The 17,491-nt window shown below is 40.7% G+C and overlaps 1 protein-coding gene across 17 annotated transcripts in view; it reads right to left on the reverse strand.

The window, feature by feature from the left end:
* TUT7 (terminal uridylyl transferase 7) overlaps positions 1-16,752 on the reverse strand; it is a 68,014-nt gene extending 51,262 nt beyond the window's left edge. For 13 of the 17 annotated variants that reach the window (XM_034646791.1, XM_034646792.1, XM_034646786.1 and 10 more), the window contains exons 1-8: positions 16,675-16,752; positions 13,876-13,959; positions 11,599-11,702; positions 9,596-10,146; positions 4,378-4,559; positions 3,952-4,068; positions 3,269-3,446; positions 1,587-1,675 (exon numbers count right to left, since the gene is read on the reverse strand). In XM_034646791.1, the coding sequence (XP_034502682.1) occupies positions 1,587-1,675; positions 3,269-3,446; positions 3,952-4,068; positions 4,378-4,559; positions 9,596-10,115 (1,086 nt within the window). In that variant the 5' untranslated portion in view covers positions 10,116-10,146; positions 11,599-11,702; positions 13,876-13,959; positions 16,675-16,752. Of the gene's footprint in view, positions 1-1,586; positions 1,676-3,268; positions 3,447-3,951; positions 4,069-4,377; positions 4,560-7,016; positions 7,234-9,595; positions 10,147-10,353; positions 10,514-10,566; positions 11,263-11,598; positions 11,703-13,875; positions 13,960-16,570 lie in introns of those variants that run through there. The other 4 variants (XM_034646781.1, XM_034646798.1, XM_034646783.1 and 1 more) reach the window with 4 other exon arrangements.
* Positions 16,753-17,491: the final 739 nt, after the last annotated feature.

A 17,491-nucleotide genomic window follows, 5' to 3' on the forward strand; every position in this document is an offset into this window, starting at 1 on the left:
AAGACTACTTCAATAGATTGCTTGCTGGTCTCCACTTTCCAATCCTTGCTCCACACAGGAACCACAACCATTTAACATAGTAAATCAGACCTAGTCGTGCCCCTCCTTAAAACTCTCAATAGCTTCCTATTGCCCTTAGGTCACAGTGAAACTCTTTACCAAGGCCCACAGATCCTGCATGTTGGGCCCTCTGTCCTAAACTTAAGGCTGATTCTTTCTCTTGGTCCCTCCACCATGGCTATACAACCATCCGTCAGCTCCTTGACTAGGCCAAACTCCATAGGGATATAGGGTGTTTACAAACACTGCTCCCTCTGCCTGAAACACTCATCTTTTCACTTCCTTATTCCTTTTCATTGTTTAGAGCCTAGAGTCAATGTCATCGGGGCCTTCCTGACCGCTGCAGCTACACATCCCCAGTTCTTTTCTGTCACAGAACCTTGTTTCCCTGCATAGCTCTCACTATAATTAATCATATATATGTAATTACTTATCTCCTCCACTAGGTATGAGTTCCACGAGGGAGGAATGCTACCTGTTTTGTTCTCTGGGATCTAGGATAGTGCCTGGCACACAATACGGATTCAGTGAGTATTTGCTCAATGAATGACCACAGCAAAATAACTGCTATGCTGGTAAATTACTAATTAAAATTGAAGGTTAAAAGACGAATAAAATCTATTGATCAGCTGACCACGCAGCTGTAGCAGTCAGGGATGGCTGTACGACAGAACATCTCGGGGTGGTGCCCAGGAATCTTATTATTTTTAACTAGCAACCCAGGTAAATGGGCATAAACCATCTGCACACTGGCCTACGGACCCACCAGCGGATGAACAGATTATCAACTAGAGTGCCTTCCAGATTCAAAACTGACTCATTTACATCTTTTTCAATCACATTTAAACCAGAAATCCAGGCTAGGCGTGGTTCTTCAAAAGCATAATTATTTTAACAAAGTAGGTGTACAAGAGTGGAAACTGAGGAGTGAATAGAGCTTTCAGGTCACAAATGTTTCCATGTCCACACTGTTTAAAGTCTGAAATCCGGGGTGCCTGGGTGGCTCAGCCATTAAGCGTCTGCCTTCGGCTCAGGTCATGATCTCAGAGTCCTGGGTTCGAGCCCCCCAGTGGGCTCCCTGCTTGGCAGGAAGCCTGCTTCTCCCTCTCACACTCCCCTTGCTTGTGTTCCCTCTCTCGCTCTGTCAAATAAATAAATAAAATCTTAAAAAAAAAACAATCTGAAATCCCTCTCTGACATTGGAAAGTTGACTTTACCAAGATAATTTAATCTTCTCAAGTTAACAGAATCTAAAAAGCCCCATTAGAGTCACATAGTTAGAAAACCAGCATTTGAAGTAAATATAAAAGATCTGTAGAGTAAAAACTACAAAAACCTGTACAGTATTAAAAGAAATGCTCTAAAATTGAAGGTCGGCAGAAGAGCATGGAACTGGAAATTTTGGGGAAAAAGCTGCCACTTATATTATCTTCAAGTATCTAAATATATTCTTATATAGCTCACATTTGAAAAAAAGAATTTCCATTCCACTCTGTGAAAATTCCAACATTTTATTTTGTACTTACAATGGCTGGAAATTGAATGTCGATATTTACATCTGAATTTTTGAAACCCAATCTGCTACAGGATGACCCATATAATCTCAGAGAACAATCTGAAAAAAAAAAAAAAAAAGTCATAAATAAAGTGAAATTTCTCGAACGTCGTAACAAAACACTGCTATTTCAGAAACGGAACCATCAATTGAAACTACACATGAAAGTAAGACAGTATTCAAGTCTGGTATAAATAAACAAAAAGGAATGGTTGACTCTGCTCTTGTCTTCATTTTATTTAACAGGGAAGGCTATATTGTCTGCAGTTTAGCTTAACAGCTACTCTTTCATGACAACTGTAGAGCATGTTTAAAAAAAATTCTAAATTATTTTATATTTTGTGCAGAAAATACTATTTGCAAGGATTTTTACAAAGTGAAAGTAAAAATGGATGCCTAACTTTGTCTTATATTTATAAACTTGCTAGTATACTAAAGAGTTAATGCAAACATTTCACCTTTTAGAAAACACACACAGGTGTAATTTACTGTAAAGATCATGTTTCAATAAAATAATCATAAAAATGACCTTCAACATAAAATTACTTTTCAGTATGACTATGAATAAAAAAACCCTTAACATGATATACTCTCTTTAGGAAAACTTTTGAAAAATAATTACAATATCAACTTAAAATGCTAGGCAACAAGCAATTCACTCTTCAGAGGAGGACATGTGCACATGCATGCGTGTGTGTGTGTGTACTGCCTATATTTATTTATAGCATTTCCCCCCCAATGTTTTACTACTACTATGCCAAAAATTTATCTCCTTCCCATCAGGGGATTTTGTGGGGTTTTTCAGGTTTATTAAGACAAGTGATTTCTTTGAATTTTAACCGTTTTCCATGACAAAGTACATTTTATGAATTCCATTAAATTTTATAATGGAAATCTACAGCAAAAATCATTGACATTACAAATGCCTTTCTAGGAACTTGTCTATAACACAAAGAATGAGATACACATATAATGAAACGAACAGATTTTTGCCCTTTATTTTTATGAAAGTATACACAAGTATGAATGATATGCTATATGAATGCTCTTTGAGTAGGACAAACAGTTCTATGGGCCATATGGTGATAAAACTTTGAATGGTAATTCCAATCCTAACTGTGGGTTAGAATCACTTGTGGAGCTTCCTAAAAAATAGTTTTCTGTGGCTCCATAGACATAACCTGGAAAACTAATCAACAGTACACAAAATCTATTACAAAACAGGTTCAGAGCTCATTTTAGATGTTGCAATTCTTTTTAAAAGTGGTTAAACAGAACCTCTTTCAGACACACAAAACCTGAGAATGACTCGAATATACTTTTTATTTTAACTCAAAATGTTGCGTCAATTTGAATAGGTAGGAAGGTAAACAGGGAGATACACAAGAGTCCCACAGTGCCCTCAAAATCTAGAGCATTTAACTTAAAGTACACGCGTACAATGAAATTCATAACAAAGACAGGTTTGATGACAGCGCACGTAAAAGTCTCTGTTACCTTGGGGGAAAGCCAAAAAGAACAAAAACACACAAAAATTAAGAGCTTCAGGACATGGTAACTCAATTTCTATTAGATGAAAATTACTACGGGTTGGAAAAATGCATGAGTCACTTTTAGGTAGCTAAATATTAGAAAAACAAATCTAGAAAATACCTGGTAACTTGTGTTGGAACACATTTTCCATGATACGTTTAATTTCTAGTCTCTGTTCCAAGTTCTCATTGTGTAAGCCAAACTCCTGTACCACTTTGTCAATGGCAATACCAATTGCATTTATCTGGGAGGGTGTAGGCGGGGGTAACGTAGTGAGCAACTCTTCCTCTTGCTTCTCCTTTTAAGATCAATATTGAGATTAAAAATGACTCACACAGTTTTTTACCTTCTACCATTCACTGAGACAACACCCTGTAGAATATTCTGGAATATTTTTCTTAGCTCTCCCTCTCACCTTAGCTGTGTTAGTCTTCAGCTCATCAAACACATACACTTCTTTATGCACATAAAGTGATAATAGAAGGCAGGCAAAAATAAGGAAAAAGTGCAGGGAAATGACATTAAAAGCAGCAATGACAAATTTTTTGCTTTATTATTACTGGCATAAGGGCATATACCGAGGTCCCATCAATGACTTCACTCATCCTGATACTGTTCTTAATGAAATTCACAAGACTGCCCAGCAAAACATATCTCACCAATGTGAAGTATTTTGGCTAAAATAAATTCAGTAATATAAGTAGTGAAGTTATTAATATCATAGCCTTAAAGAGAGGAAAGTCGCAAAGATGACAAGTAAAAACAACTGACAATTAAACATATCTGGGTTACATTAAACTTACCTTAACATTTTTCTTGTGCCTCTTCTCTTTGATATGCTTATGGGCAAATGCAATGGATTCAATTAAAACATCACAAAGTTTGCAGGTGTACTTAGCTGTAGGGTAGTTTCTTGGTCGCTATAATTTGAAGAGATTCAGAGAGACATATATACATATCTTCCAAAACATAGGCAAACAAAAGTTAGCCAGAAATGACTTCCCCATCATTTAAAAACTGTTAATATATTATTGTCACTCTTTACCACTATCCTAATAGTCATTTTTTGGAAGTGATTTTATTAAATCAAATCGAGTATCACTTTGAACCCACAGTGCTTAAATGCTAATAACTGTAGTAGGATACCTAACTTATCAAAGCACATGTACCAATTACTAGCACAGTTTAAACCAAGACAAGGATTTTAAGTAACAAATAAAAGACGTTACCCTTTTAAGCCTGTCAATGAAGTCTCTTTTTAATCGCTCCTCTGCCTGCTGTAAGCCCAGGAGCTCCTTCGTTGAAAGCACAGACTCGTCAATCACGGGGCCTTCCAAGTCTCCGTCGTGCTCATTTTCCTCATTTCTAGTCCTACGTGGCTTCCGAGGTCTGGACCTCTGCTTCTTGTTTTCTTAAGTTAAGGGGAAAATATTATTGGCAATATTGAGTAATACCACTCTGACAAAAAAGCAGACCATACATATTTATTCATACATATTTATTAACTAAAGAATGTGATTATTTGAATGACATCTGAACACAGCAAAAGGAAAGCTCTTCCATGGATAAAATGTGCGAATACTCATTGACCACCTCATCTGGATACAGCAAACCAAAGGAATCCTCTTTTGGGAATACTGGAAAAGAATTTGCTTCAACCCTACAATGTGATTTTATCATTTCTTCCAAGCATACTCTGAACATACTCAGCAGCAGTAAAAATTATTCTCTGAAGGCAAGTGTACCTGTAATTCTAATACACCTAATATGTTATAATATACAATATAAATATATCAAATATATTCTAGTATAAAAAACTGTTATTCTAATGAAAACTATCCACATTTGTCTTCATTTTTTGTAAGTGCACAATCTCAACAGAGCAAAAATGGACGATATGATCTCCAAAGAACTCAGAAATCAACTACATTCTTACGTGGAATGAAAATCCATCATTTACTTTTAAATTTAGCTTTCATGTAATTGGGCCCTCTCCCTATATGGACACAAGAAGTCCAGGCCAAAATTTTATTTACTGAGGACAACCAGTTCCTATCTTATATTTACTTTCATTTTAGCTTCTTTGGACAGTCTGCACGCTAAGCACATTTCAAAGAAAAAAGGCCATTGGTTAAAATAAAAGTTTTCTACAAGTACAGACTAATTCATTTAAACTCTACTGTTAGTTCTACAATCTTTATAACTAATAAGTGAATCTGTTCCCTTTTTTAAATGTACAACTTTTCTACCTGTGAAACTGAAGATGACTATGGGATTGATCTATACAAATTTTTTTAAATAGCTTTGATAACGTCTACCAAGCTCTGAAAATAAATCTATCCATATTACATATGATTAAAATAGAACTCATTTCCCCAATTAAAATTGTTGATAAATGGTTTGAATAATGTTTACATGGCTAAAATATAAACCTACCGAAAAGCCTGCATGAGGCAACTCCTATTCCTCTATCAAGTTTTCAGTGGAACTCATTTCTTGTACAGTAGTTACAACGAATCAGTTGGCTGAAAAAACTTCTGAGTCAGAAAAGGAAGGTACAGGATCTCTAATTTTCAAAAAACTGTTGCCAACAGCTCTAAAGAAAAGTAGCAGCACTGTGCTCAGAGTACCGTAAGATGAATATGTAACGAAATGTTATAAATTGCTTCTATAATATAATAAACGGCAATTGAAAGGAATTAAAGTATTGGGACAAATAATTGTTTTTTTAAAAAGCCATCAGACTGGACCAAACAAATAAAATACTAAAAGGTTAAGTAGTCATTTGCAGAGAAAAACCAGTCTACTGTTAATACTTGCTTTTTAACACTCCCCTGCTCCCAATTAAATTACCACCATCTTTTAAGGACTGTGCTCTCGGTCTGCACGAATTTCTGAGATAAGCACTTCTTTTAACTTAGAGGTGTGTCTGTTCTCATTTAATTTGCGTATCTTTACAAGCTCTACTCTAATTACATCTGATTTCAGTGTTCATACCAAGTTTCTTACTTTGGCAAACACTCATTAGAGATTTACACCAATATGTGCAATACCCATTAGAAAAGTCCACATTAGTTCATAAAACAGTAATTGATATGGAACCAAATCCCTTTTTTTAAACTCCTCCTCTTGAATCACAAAGACTTTTTATGTAACTATACTTGCCGTCATCTTCCAGAATGACAATTTCCCTCCAAAGAGCACGATTAACTCCTAGTTTTTTCTTTTTAAAGATTTTATTTTTAGGTAATCTCTACACCCAAAGTGGGGCTCAAACTCACAACCCCGATATCGAGGGTTACAGCTCCAACTGAGCCAGCCAGGTGTCCCACTCCTTATTGTTTTTATACAGAGGAGTGGATGGTTGCAGAAATTCTGTCTGATGATGACGACGATGATGATGGCAGCTGTCATTACTGAGTATTTTTTATGCAACAGATGCAATGCAAGCCCTTTATGTGCATTGCCTCATTTAATCCCTGTAGTGATCCTGTCACAGATGCTGATATTATACCCCCATTGTACAGATGGGGAAAATGCTGGACCAAGAAAATAACTTGTTCAGGGACTAATGGCTAAGTGAAAGTTATGGGATTTAAAATAAAGATTAAAGCATGGATGGAATTCTGAAATTCAGCCTTTTATCTAACAATATAAGCACTGGAAAGAACTTACTGAAATACCCCCTTGTAGCACATCCACTCACATCTAGACTAGACCATAACCGACAAGACAATATCACCTTTTGAACTGAGTTTCACAGGACTGCATGGTAAGAACAGTCAAATAAAATCTCACTGAAGGGAATCTTGAAAGACAAAGCAGGGTATTGCTAAAAAGTTCCCACAATTACGTAGAGGAAGACTACCTGGCTCATCGCAGGTGTCTTGTAACATGAATTCTCTATATACAGTATTCCAAGTCTCCCATGTTTTATTTGCATATGGCCCATTATTCCATTCACAAAGGACATGTGTATATGAGTGGATATTTTCCAGCTAAGATCACTAATGGCATTGTCCCAAATACATTAAATTGGCAATCTAGGATATTTGAGGGATGAAGTACAGGGCGGTAACGTAGAACTGAAAAATAGAAAATAAGTATTAAAAAACAAAGCAACTCTAAGATCATTTTTACTGTCTTCTCACATCATTTAATGAGACCCTTCCTTAATAAGACAGAATTCTGATTCGAGGAAAGTTTCAGTCCCTTTAATGAGGTCCTTTTTAGGATCCTGAGTACAGTGCAAAGTTTATACCTCAAATTGAATTTCTCTCTACAGTAAGTAATTTTATACCAAAGCTTAATATTTCCCTTATGAAGATGTCCAAGGGCTAGAAGCTGAACAGTCCTTCATCTAGCAATTGTGAAAGCACACACCTAGTTTTCATATAGAGAGAACATGGGGGTTTTGGGATTGTCTTCAATTAAAAGGACAGTAAAAATGTATGTACTTCCTGTTCAAAACCACTTAAAAGTAACTTTTTTAGTTGCTCTTCAGACTAAACAAGAATACATATACAAGAAGTTTTTAGTCTGTTAACAGTCCCTACTAATGTCTGTCTGGTTGCATACTTTCATTCTATAAATCTTTGTTTTCATAATGCCACTCGAGACCAACTTTTTCTTTTAAAAGACTACTGATAACTGCGTTAAGATGTCCATGTTCTACCTGAATACAGTAATACACAAATACTTATCTATACACAGACTTTTAAAAAGAAAAACACCAATCAAAAGCCAAGAAATTATCAATATGCGTTTGGTTTCCTTCTGTCAGATTCAAGGGCCAGTGAGGCTGAGTTAACGGCCAAAGCAGCACAGCACTGAGCCTCAGTTCCACTTCCTCATCCACCACCCCGCTAAAAGAAATTTAACCTCCCAGGCCACAGCTGCCTGCTTGGAAAAACTGTGATTGTACCCTGATATATCACGACAAGAGCACTAGATCAGACAATTCCTTCAATTTCCTTCTAGCTTAAAGATTTACGCAGCCAAGATTTTCTCTCTCCTGGGATTCCTTTAACACCTCATTCTATTTCTGCTATTTGATACAAGGCATATTCTCTTGCTTTTCCCACCTTAAGAGATACAAAACAGCACCTTTTCTCCCATTTAATACTATCATAAGACCCCCTAAAGATAACAAATGATGTTTTCTCTGTTAAGTGTTCTAAATGTCCAGATCACAAGTTCAAATGCCTTAGCAGTAACATGCCTAAATGTAAACTGGCCACTGTGAGATAACACGTAAGAAAAGGGCTTCTGGATACCTAGGAGAGTGCCAACATTGCCTAGACGCATTTAGCTGAAAAAAATTTTAAAGTGCCGGCCAATTTGCCACCCATTCTATATGGTCACTAAAAAAAGGCTTACAGCTGGGCACCTGGGTGGCTCAGTCAGTTAGGAAAAGTCTGCCTTTGGCTGAGGTCAGGATCCCAGGGTCCTGGGATGGGGTCCTACATAGAGCTTCTTGCTCAGCAGGGAGCCTGCTTCAGTCTCTTCCTCTCCCTGTGCGCGTGCTCCTGCATGCTCTCTTTCTCACTCTCACTCTCTCAAATAAATAAATAAAATCTTAAAAAAAGGCTTACAGCCAATATATTTAACAGCCCATTTTTTCCAAGCATAATTTACATTTTCAGATTAAATACTGTTTTACTTTTCCTTCATATTTATGAGTTTATTTTAGTTCAGCAATTACTGTCCATTAGATAATTTTCCTGTTTATAGAAATCATTGCTACATGGACAAAATCTACTATTCATCTTTTAGAAAAATGTATAATCACTTTGAGGCAATTATTATCAAGCACAGAGGGCACTTAGAAATGGGTTTTGGTACTACAGAAACTAAAAGGCAAAATTTTTATCTGTATTTCTGACTTTCAAAACTTAATGTGTTCCAGCCTGTTTGCCATGGTCACTTTTGAGAAGAAAAAACAAATCTTGGACTACTCTCCTCTGGAGACTGATGCTCCATCCAAAAGACATATAACCCTCTGTGACAGGAAACATAGACAGTCTGTATTGTGTATTTATGTTGAATACAATTTTTTTTTAGCTTTATATTCTGTCATTTATATTACGGACACATTCGCTATTCAAATACAAAATTACAATACATAATTTAGAAAATGCATACACACCACTCAGAAAGTATGATAGAGTCCTCAGGGTGATCGAGTCACCCTCTTCTGTAAAAGGCACCAATGGGAAATATGTTTACTGAAAATGAGCCTCACAGCAAAGTGAACTTTTAAAGTGACTGGTACATGCACGGTGTTGAAGCTGCCCAATTACCATGATTACAATTTTAAAGTATTCACATTAAATAAGCAGGAACTATGAAAAATCAGAACTGCATTGCTGAAAATAATAAACCTCATTTGGATGAAAGAGACATTGTGACTTTGGGGTTGTAACTTGACAAGTTGGAACACATTACCAGGGCTTCCCGCTTCCATTTCTGACATTGTTTCTAGGCTTGTCAAGTCTTTATGAAGTAGTCGTCTTACAGTTCGGCAGCCTCTTCCATCTTGCCACCTATATCCATCCTCACTTTCTTGAAAGGAGTCTTTTCTTGGTCGGTTTATAACAGGAATTCTAGGTCCAGGTTTAAATTCCCTCCGACTGTCTGAATTACCAGCAAGTTCATCTGAGAGCCATCTCTTACTCTGATCTTTGTGGTTGTCATTTATCCAAGCGGGTTGACTGTAAATTGGGTTTTTAAATGCATAGGGATTGCCGGAAACAGCATATGGTCCTTTTCTGGGGGTATTCCCATAGTTCCCTGGTGTTATTTTTTTTTTTGGAAGGCCTTTTTCCATTTTACTGCTATGGCCTTTAGCATAATCATCCATTATTAAATAATCTTGCTGGGGGTGACCCCTTCTGAAATCCTCATCATCTATAGTCCCTCGGTCTTTAGCACGTTTCACAAAATAAGGTTTTGGTGCATCTCCCATGGTCTTTGACTTCAATTTTCTTACTCTGCACCTGAAAGAAGGCATTTTGGGAAATCATCAAACTACAACAAGATATCATACCAAGCATATGAAATACTACACGTTTATTGCACAGATGTTCAAAAGCCTATACAAACTCTTCTTTTCCTAATTTCCATCACATTCTAATAATGAGCACATTACATTAGAAGTTGGGAGGCTCGAATCCTGTAATATCTTCACGAAAATTAGTACTTACTATTTAACACGAAGATTACATCTGTAACTAAGGGAAGCTCCCTACAGTCTCGAGAACTGCAGTATTAAAAAATGTTACTCATATCAAGTCGGTTGTCCTTACCTACAAAACAAAAGCACTTCTCCACAAAACCAAACCCAACCCTCATTCCCAAGCTTATGTTGTTACAAGAATCCGGAAACAGTCTTTAAAAAAAAAAAAGTTGGCAATTACTTTTAAGTGTTATACAAAGTAACCGAAACTTTCTGTGAACGTAGCTCATCGCCACTTTTCTGTCCCTTCTCCGTCTTTCAGGGAAGGGCCTCGGATCCCCTCACCACCACCGTTCAGAACGACGGGCTTCGGTCTTCGGTCGCTTGGGTTGGGGAGGGGCTCGCTCCCCATCAAGGCTCCCCTCGTCAAAGGGGCTAGGTTTCTGACTAAGAGACAACTCCAGCTAACCTCCCCAGTCCTCATTCTCTAACCCCAAACAAGTTTGGTTTTGTCACGGACAGCATTTCTCCCTCTTCGACCCCCGTCTATTGCCCCACCACCAATCTGCCTCAGTTTCCACCCTTCGAGGCAGGAGGCAGAGAAAGAGGAGGCGTCCCCGCACTCCTGGCCACGAAGCCACCTCGGGGACCAGGAAGCAGGAAGTGACCTGCCTCCTCGATGGGGTTCCGGGGTCCCCCTGGCCGGCCAGGAGGCCGGGGCCGAGTGCCTCCACCCAAGTCCCTTCTTCTCCGGCGCCGGCAGGGTCTGACACAAAGTGAAGATGCGGACTCGAACCCGACAGCTCTGTCCCCGCCGGCCTGGGGGCTCCCCAGGTGCTCGCAACTGGGGCAAGGAGGCCGGCGGGGGATGGAGCCAACGTTTCTCCCGGGCCGGGCCCGCCCTCTACTCCGTAGACCAGGGGTCCCACCGGACACCCACCCCGCCCTCCGGGGCTCCGGAGCTCCGGAGCCGGGTCGGGCTGGGGAACTACCGCTACGCCCCTCCTCTCCTCGCTCGGGCCGGCCTCAGCGAGGCCCGGCCTCTCCTAGGCCTTGAAAGCACCGCGGAGGCGCGGGGAACAAGCCTCTGGTTCTCCGCGGGAGGCGCGGAGCTCGGTCGACTCGGACGCCCGGCGGCTCGGCTTTGCCCCTGGATGCTCTTGGTTGCGTCCAGGGCAAGTGTAGCCTGAGTCTGAGGCCTCGTGGCGCTCTTGCTGTTTTTTTCTGACTAGTCCGAGTGATTTAACGACTCAGCGAGGTCTTAACTGCTTACCTTTTAGAAATGTCAGTGTCTAAGCATCCGCCGTTCACCCAGATCTCAGTGTGGTCAAGAGAGACGCTCTGCTTTTTTCTTAGGTTGTCTACGGATTCGTTTTACTTAAGGAAACAAAACCGTGTTTTCAAAGAATATGTGTCATCACAAAGGGTGATCCGGGAGAGTCATATTCGAATTTTTGAACGAAGAAGGCACATATAGAACTCTCGAACAAACAACGCGGCGTTCCCTTTCTTTTCTTTTTTTGACTGTGTTACCTTCCTTGCTGTCTGTCATGTTTTAAATGCTTCGGAAGCCTCGAACAGCTAATAAAATCAGAGAGCGTTGGGAAAGTGTGACAGTTTTGGTTTCTTTGCTTTTTAAGAGCATTAAATTTAAATCCATGAGATGCCTTGGAGCATTGGTCCTTAATAATGGGCACATACGCACTGGGTATTGCCAGGCACTGTTCAGAGAGCTTTACAAATATTAACTCTAATCCTCACAACAAATCCTCTAGGAAAATATCATTATACCCGTTTTAAAGATGAGGAAGTAGCATTTACTGTAAAGTAAATGGCACTGCTGGAAACCACACTTTAATGAGGCCGAGTCCATCATTAACTACCTATACTAATGGTGATGTAAAACACGTTGGTACAACTTTTGTAGAATGCCTTATCTAGATGCTTTGGTTCTCAACAGACATGAGAATCAAGCCAATAATCTGTCCGGCCGGCAGACAATGGCCTTTAACAGGCTCCAGAGGGAGTGGGGTGGTACATGAATACATTTACTATGGGACAGTAGCGTCACCACACCCAGCTGAGTAATTCTTGAGTAATTCTGAGTAATTCTGAGTAAGTTCGACAAAGGCAAAGACTTGACTCTTCTATTTAGCAGCATGTCCTCTAGAGCCTAGACCATTGCCTAACTCATAGCAGACTTTCTAGAACTATTTGTGGAATGAATGAAAGATACAGGACCAGCCAGGCTGTACACCAATGCTTCTTCATGAACATTTGATTCCTCTCTCTTCTCCAGGATTATTGTTCTCTTACCAAGGTCTAATATTACAGCAGGATTGACAATGAACTCAGAAAATTTAAAATATTCTACCCCTCCTTCACTGTCTGCCTAAAGTCTTAAAAATCCTCATAATGGCTTTTTTTCTTTCTCTTTTCTTTCTTTTCTTTTCTTTTTTTTTCAAATTTCTCAGAAAATTATGTTAGACTGCTTCTTGAATCAGTTAGGATGCATGCAACTTTGAGTTTGGTGTAAAACCTAATTTAAACTATAACTGGGGCACAGAAGAGTGAGAGCTCCTGGCCCCAGGGTCCCAAGCAGGTTCAGCCACTGGCCACCGACCAAATCCGCAGGCAGAGAGATGAGTGGTGGTGAAACAGGAAAGGAATTTATTTCAGTGAGGCCAGTGCTGGGAAGAAAGCAGACTAGTGTCTTAAAGACTGTCTCCAAAGTGCTGAAAATGCTTCTAGGTTTATATAAGGAGTGTGTGGGACAAAGGTGGGTGGGTACGTGCAGGTGGGCAGTAAAGGTCAGGTAGATTGTTGTCTTGGGGTCAATCACACGGTCTTGCTGGCTCAGGGCCCTGGTTATTGCTTGAGGGGGTAGCTTTGGTTCCCATCATGGGATGCTTTGCCCTGCAGGGTCCTTTGCCCGAGTTACGAGATAAACTGGAAAGAATTTACTTAGGAAATACAGACTGAGGTCAAAATGGAGGTAGTTGATGTCTTCTCTCACAACTGGCTTACACAATGAGGAGATTTATCGGCTCACAAAACTGGGAGTTCAGAGTGTTGGCGTAAGCTTCAAACGTCAGCTTTATTGAGTGGTTATGCCCTCCTGTGTATATGAACCTTATCTTCACATACACAGGAAGGCAAAACCCAGAGGGTCACAATGGCACTGGCAGCTCCTGACTTCACATCTGTCCACCACCATATCCAGCAGGAGAGAAGGTGGCCTCCAGAAACCAGGACCAATCTTCCAAGAAACTTGCAAACTTAAATCAATCCCTAGGAAGGGGGATACCATAGCCCTTAGACAGGGTTTCTCTCCTAGTGGACTATTGGGGTTTGGGTTGTATCCAAACGTTCTCTGTTGTGGAAGACTGTCCTGTGTATGGCGGGATGTTTTGCAATATCCTTCGCCTCTATCTAGTAGATGACTTCCCCCTTGTTGTGACAATCCAAAATATCCCCTGGCATTGCCAGACATTCCTGGGGTGCAATGTCACTTTCAGTTGAGAATCACATTATAGAGCTTCAGGCTTACCCTTGGAGTGAGGGGGTGGGGTCAGCTTGCTCTGGGGCACTCCATTGCTTGAATGAGGATGGGGTAATGGATAAAATCTGGGTCCTGTTAGGAAGGAGAAAGGTGAGACTGGATGGCAGCCAACAATGTTTATGTCACCTCTGTTAAACAATTTCACCTCCAGACTTTGCAACAAATTTTGGCTTTCCGTGAAAGTTATGGTGTGAACGGGAAAATTAAAAGTGTTTAGAATTTTGATGTTTGATCAGAGAAGAGCTTCCAGTCAGATATCAACCTTTTTAGAATATCAGAAGAGACAGATACTCCTTCCTCTGCTCCATGGAAGGCAGAGAACAGAGGAAAATTAGGACAACATTCAGGGGGTCTTTGAGGGCTCTCCTTGTGTAATCTTTTCGAAGACCTTCCTCTAAGTCCAGCTTAGACTGGACTTTTCTAATTTTTGTGGCTTGAGGAATTGCCAAGGGCTTAACAGAATCTCCTGCTTCTGCCTGCCAAAGAGTCTTAGTTGAAATTACTCCAGGACCTTATATTTACAACCTAAGATGTGTTGCATAAAGTAAAAGAAATTTATTTCCAGTGTATGCTTTCAGATCTCAGGAAAATCAGGAAGCCAGTGAACTCTAATTAAAACCTAGACCTTGTTTTTCCAGAATTAGCTGTATATTTACGGTCATTCATTCATTTCATTTTTTCAAACAATGTCGAGGGCCTGATACGTGCCTGATGAGTGAGAGAAATCATAGTCCTAGATCTTGAAGTGTTAAAAAATATGGGGATGGTGACAAATGTCCTGAAATTGAAAATTTAAGGCTCGACTTTGAATGTACTGCTTCCCCTCCACCCCCAGGAAATTAATCTAATCTTACTCTGGGGCCCTACTCTCCTGGGAACTATGAAGGAAAAAAGTTTAACTTGCCAATAAACTAAACATGTCTCAGTCTTTGGTTTTAAATCATATCTTTGATGATTGGGTCTCTTGGCTATGTGCCCCCTCGTTCAGATTTCCTTCTCCACCCTCCTCGGATGCCATCTGGGGAAGTGATGCTCTGTAATCCTAGGGCTGGAAAGAAGTGCCCCCTGGATACACACTCACAGGCTCTGTGAGGGGACCTGTTGGCTTCTCTGGTGTCTTTAAAGTCTCACTTCTTTGCCTTGTCGCTGGACATCTCATGCCGAGTCTCGACTCAGGCACTCCTGGTTGGTTCTCTCAGCCTAGTCCACTCCAGTGGTTCGCTGCCACTGACTTGACTTGCCCTGTGCTTGATGGCTTTGTGTGTCCCTCTTGAGTTCCAGCTGCAACTCCCAGGTGATTTTCAGCAAGAACACTCCACTAGACCCCCCCACCCATGCCCTGTCCCAGTTCTGGCAATCTCTAGGCTACTTTGCCATCTGTCTTGCTCGGCACCAAGAAGAATCCAGAAACACCTGGATACTTTCCAAGGACACAAAAGATCTCAAGTATGCCCGAAGTGCCAATTGCGGCCTCCTCGGCCAGGCTGTGCCCTGCTGTTAACGTTCACACTCCTGAAATCATCCCATGTCTCTCTTGGGTGGTCTACTTCCCTCTGGTTCCAAGCTGGGGATGGGTCACATGCTTTAAACTTTTCCCTTAAGTAATCTCACCTTCCGAGTGATAGAAAGTTCTGCTTCCCCTTCCTGTTGCCATGGAGACCAGCCACCCTATCTTTCCCTCCTCCCCCCCACTTCCAAGTCACGGCCATCTCTTTTCCCCATGGAAACCGAACTCAGGTCTGTTTCTTAGATCTCACTGCCTCTTCAACTGTCACAATGGAGAAAGAACCCCTCATCTCCACACGCATCAAATGCTTCACTCTAGACTTCTCTAGGTTTCCCATAGGCCTCCCACCCCCACGGCTTTTCTGGGTTCAAACTTCCCAAAAGGCCTCTGAACATTCACTTGATCCAGAGCCTGAGAATATGTCTGGGCTCATAGGCTAAACCCCAGAGCCTGCAGCCCTCCCTTGGATACCCAAAGCTGGGACTGTCTGAGCCCATCAGAACTCAACACTAGGCCATCTTTGGCTTTCAAGACCCAGCCCCCCTGGAAGATGCCAGGAAGTTGCTGCCTCTCTCCCTGCCAATCCACTCTGCACAGATGGGATCCCTTCTCCTGGCACTGGCCACAGGGCAGTGATGGAGAGAAATCAGGGCTGGATTATTCAGAGAAAACCAAACTCAAACAAAACCGTCTCTCTTTAAAAAGCAGACATAGTTGGTGGTGGGTGGGTCTGTGGCAGAAGGAAGAAACTTCTATTGATGGAACAGAATAACTTCTACTGATGGCTGAGCACTCAGTACATGGGTCCGATTGTCTTCTCGGAATTCTACAAATCATGTTATGTTATAAAACAGAGGCTCAGTTGGTTGAGTGTCCAACTCTTAATTTTGCCTCGGGTCATGATTTCAGGGTCATGAGACCAAGCCCTGGGGTCAGGCTGTGTGCTGGGTGTGGAACCTGTTTAAGATTCTCTCTCCCTCTGCCACTCCCTGCTCATACCCGTGCGCTCTTTCTCTCATTCTCTCTCAAAGAAACAGAAAACAAAAAAACCCCAGAGGCTTAAAGAGTGAAATAATGGGGGGAGGGGCGGATGGCAACACGGCTTTAGTAGCCTCGGCTAGGCAAGACCTGACCAGAGTCTTTCTGACTCCAAAGTTTTTGTTATTTTTACCTTACCATGCCCCAAGCTCCTGTCCTCTGATGAAGACTTCATGCCCCAGAACCACTGCTCCTTTCTGAATGCTCCCATTCTGAGATCACGCTCTGAAACTGGGACTCACCGGCCTCTGGCTCTCCATCCAGCTCCACTTCTACTTTGCTTCGATCTTGGGCAACTTGTCTTCCTTCCTGAGCCCAAACTGTAAGCCAGAGACAAGAAACATGAAGCCAAATACCCGCTATTCCTGTCTCACCACGAGCAGTTCAATTCCTCTCTGTAACTTATTTTGAGGATGTGCATTTTTATAAGTCTATACATTTTGAATGACTTGGTTTTATTGATTATTTTAAATCCAAGTTAAAAATTAAATTTTATGTATTTTGGGTTTTTTGCTTTTTAGATTTATCTTCTATTGGACATACTAAATTTCCATTTAGAGTTGTCAAGCAAAATTTTCTTTTAAAAATATACATTAAAATGATCAAATCTGTTTGAAGAAAATTACTCATAATTATCCAGAGATGTCCAAGATCATAAAGATGATATAAGCATGATTGAACTTTGGTAAGCACTAGACCTAAGGGAGAGAAAAGAAAATACCCAGGATTAAAAACTGAGGCTGACTAACCTTTAGACACTAAGAAAAATAAGAGAAACTGACAAAGAAGACCAAAAAAGGAGGGGCTTCACTGAATTTAAGAAAGTGTAATATGTAAATCTTTTCTCTGAGCTACTCTGGTCTCATGGAGGCCAAATGTACCAAAAATGCAGGAAAAGACATCCAGGCATTGCCTTGGGAGGGGAGGGTCCCTAACCAGCTTAGGTCAAGGTATTTAACTAATGGCATTAGGTGGGGTTACATGGTGACTCAGATTCCCAGAAACAATTCCTGCTAACCATCATCTGTTGCTTTGGAGCTATCCACGTGTGTGCCAAAG

This window comes from Ailuropoda melanoleuca, chromosome 17 (genome assembly GCF_002007445.2).
Source record: "Ailuropoda melanoleuca isolate Jingjing chromosome 17, ASM200744v2, whole genome shotgun sequence".
Taxonomy (NCBI): Eukaryota; Metazoa; Chordata; class Mammalia; order Carnivora; family Ursidae; genus Ailuropoda; species Ailuropoda melanoleuca.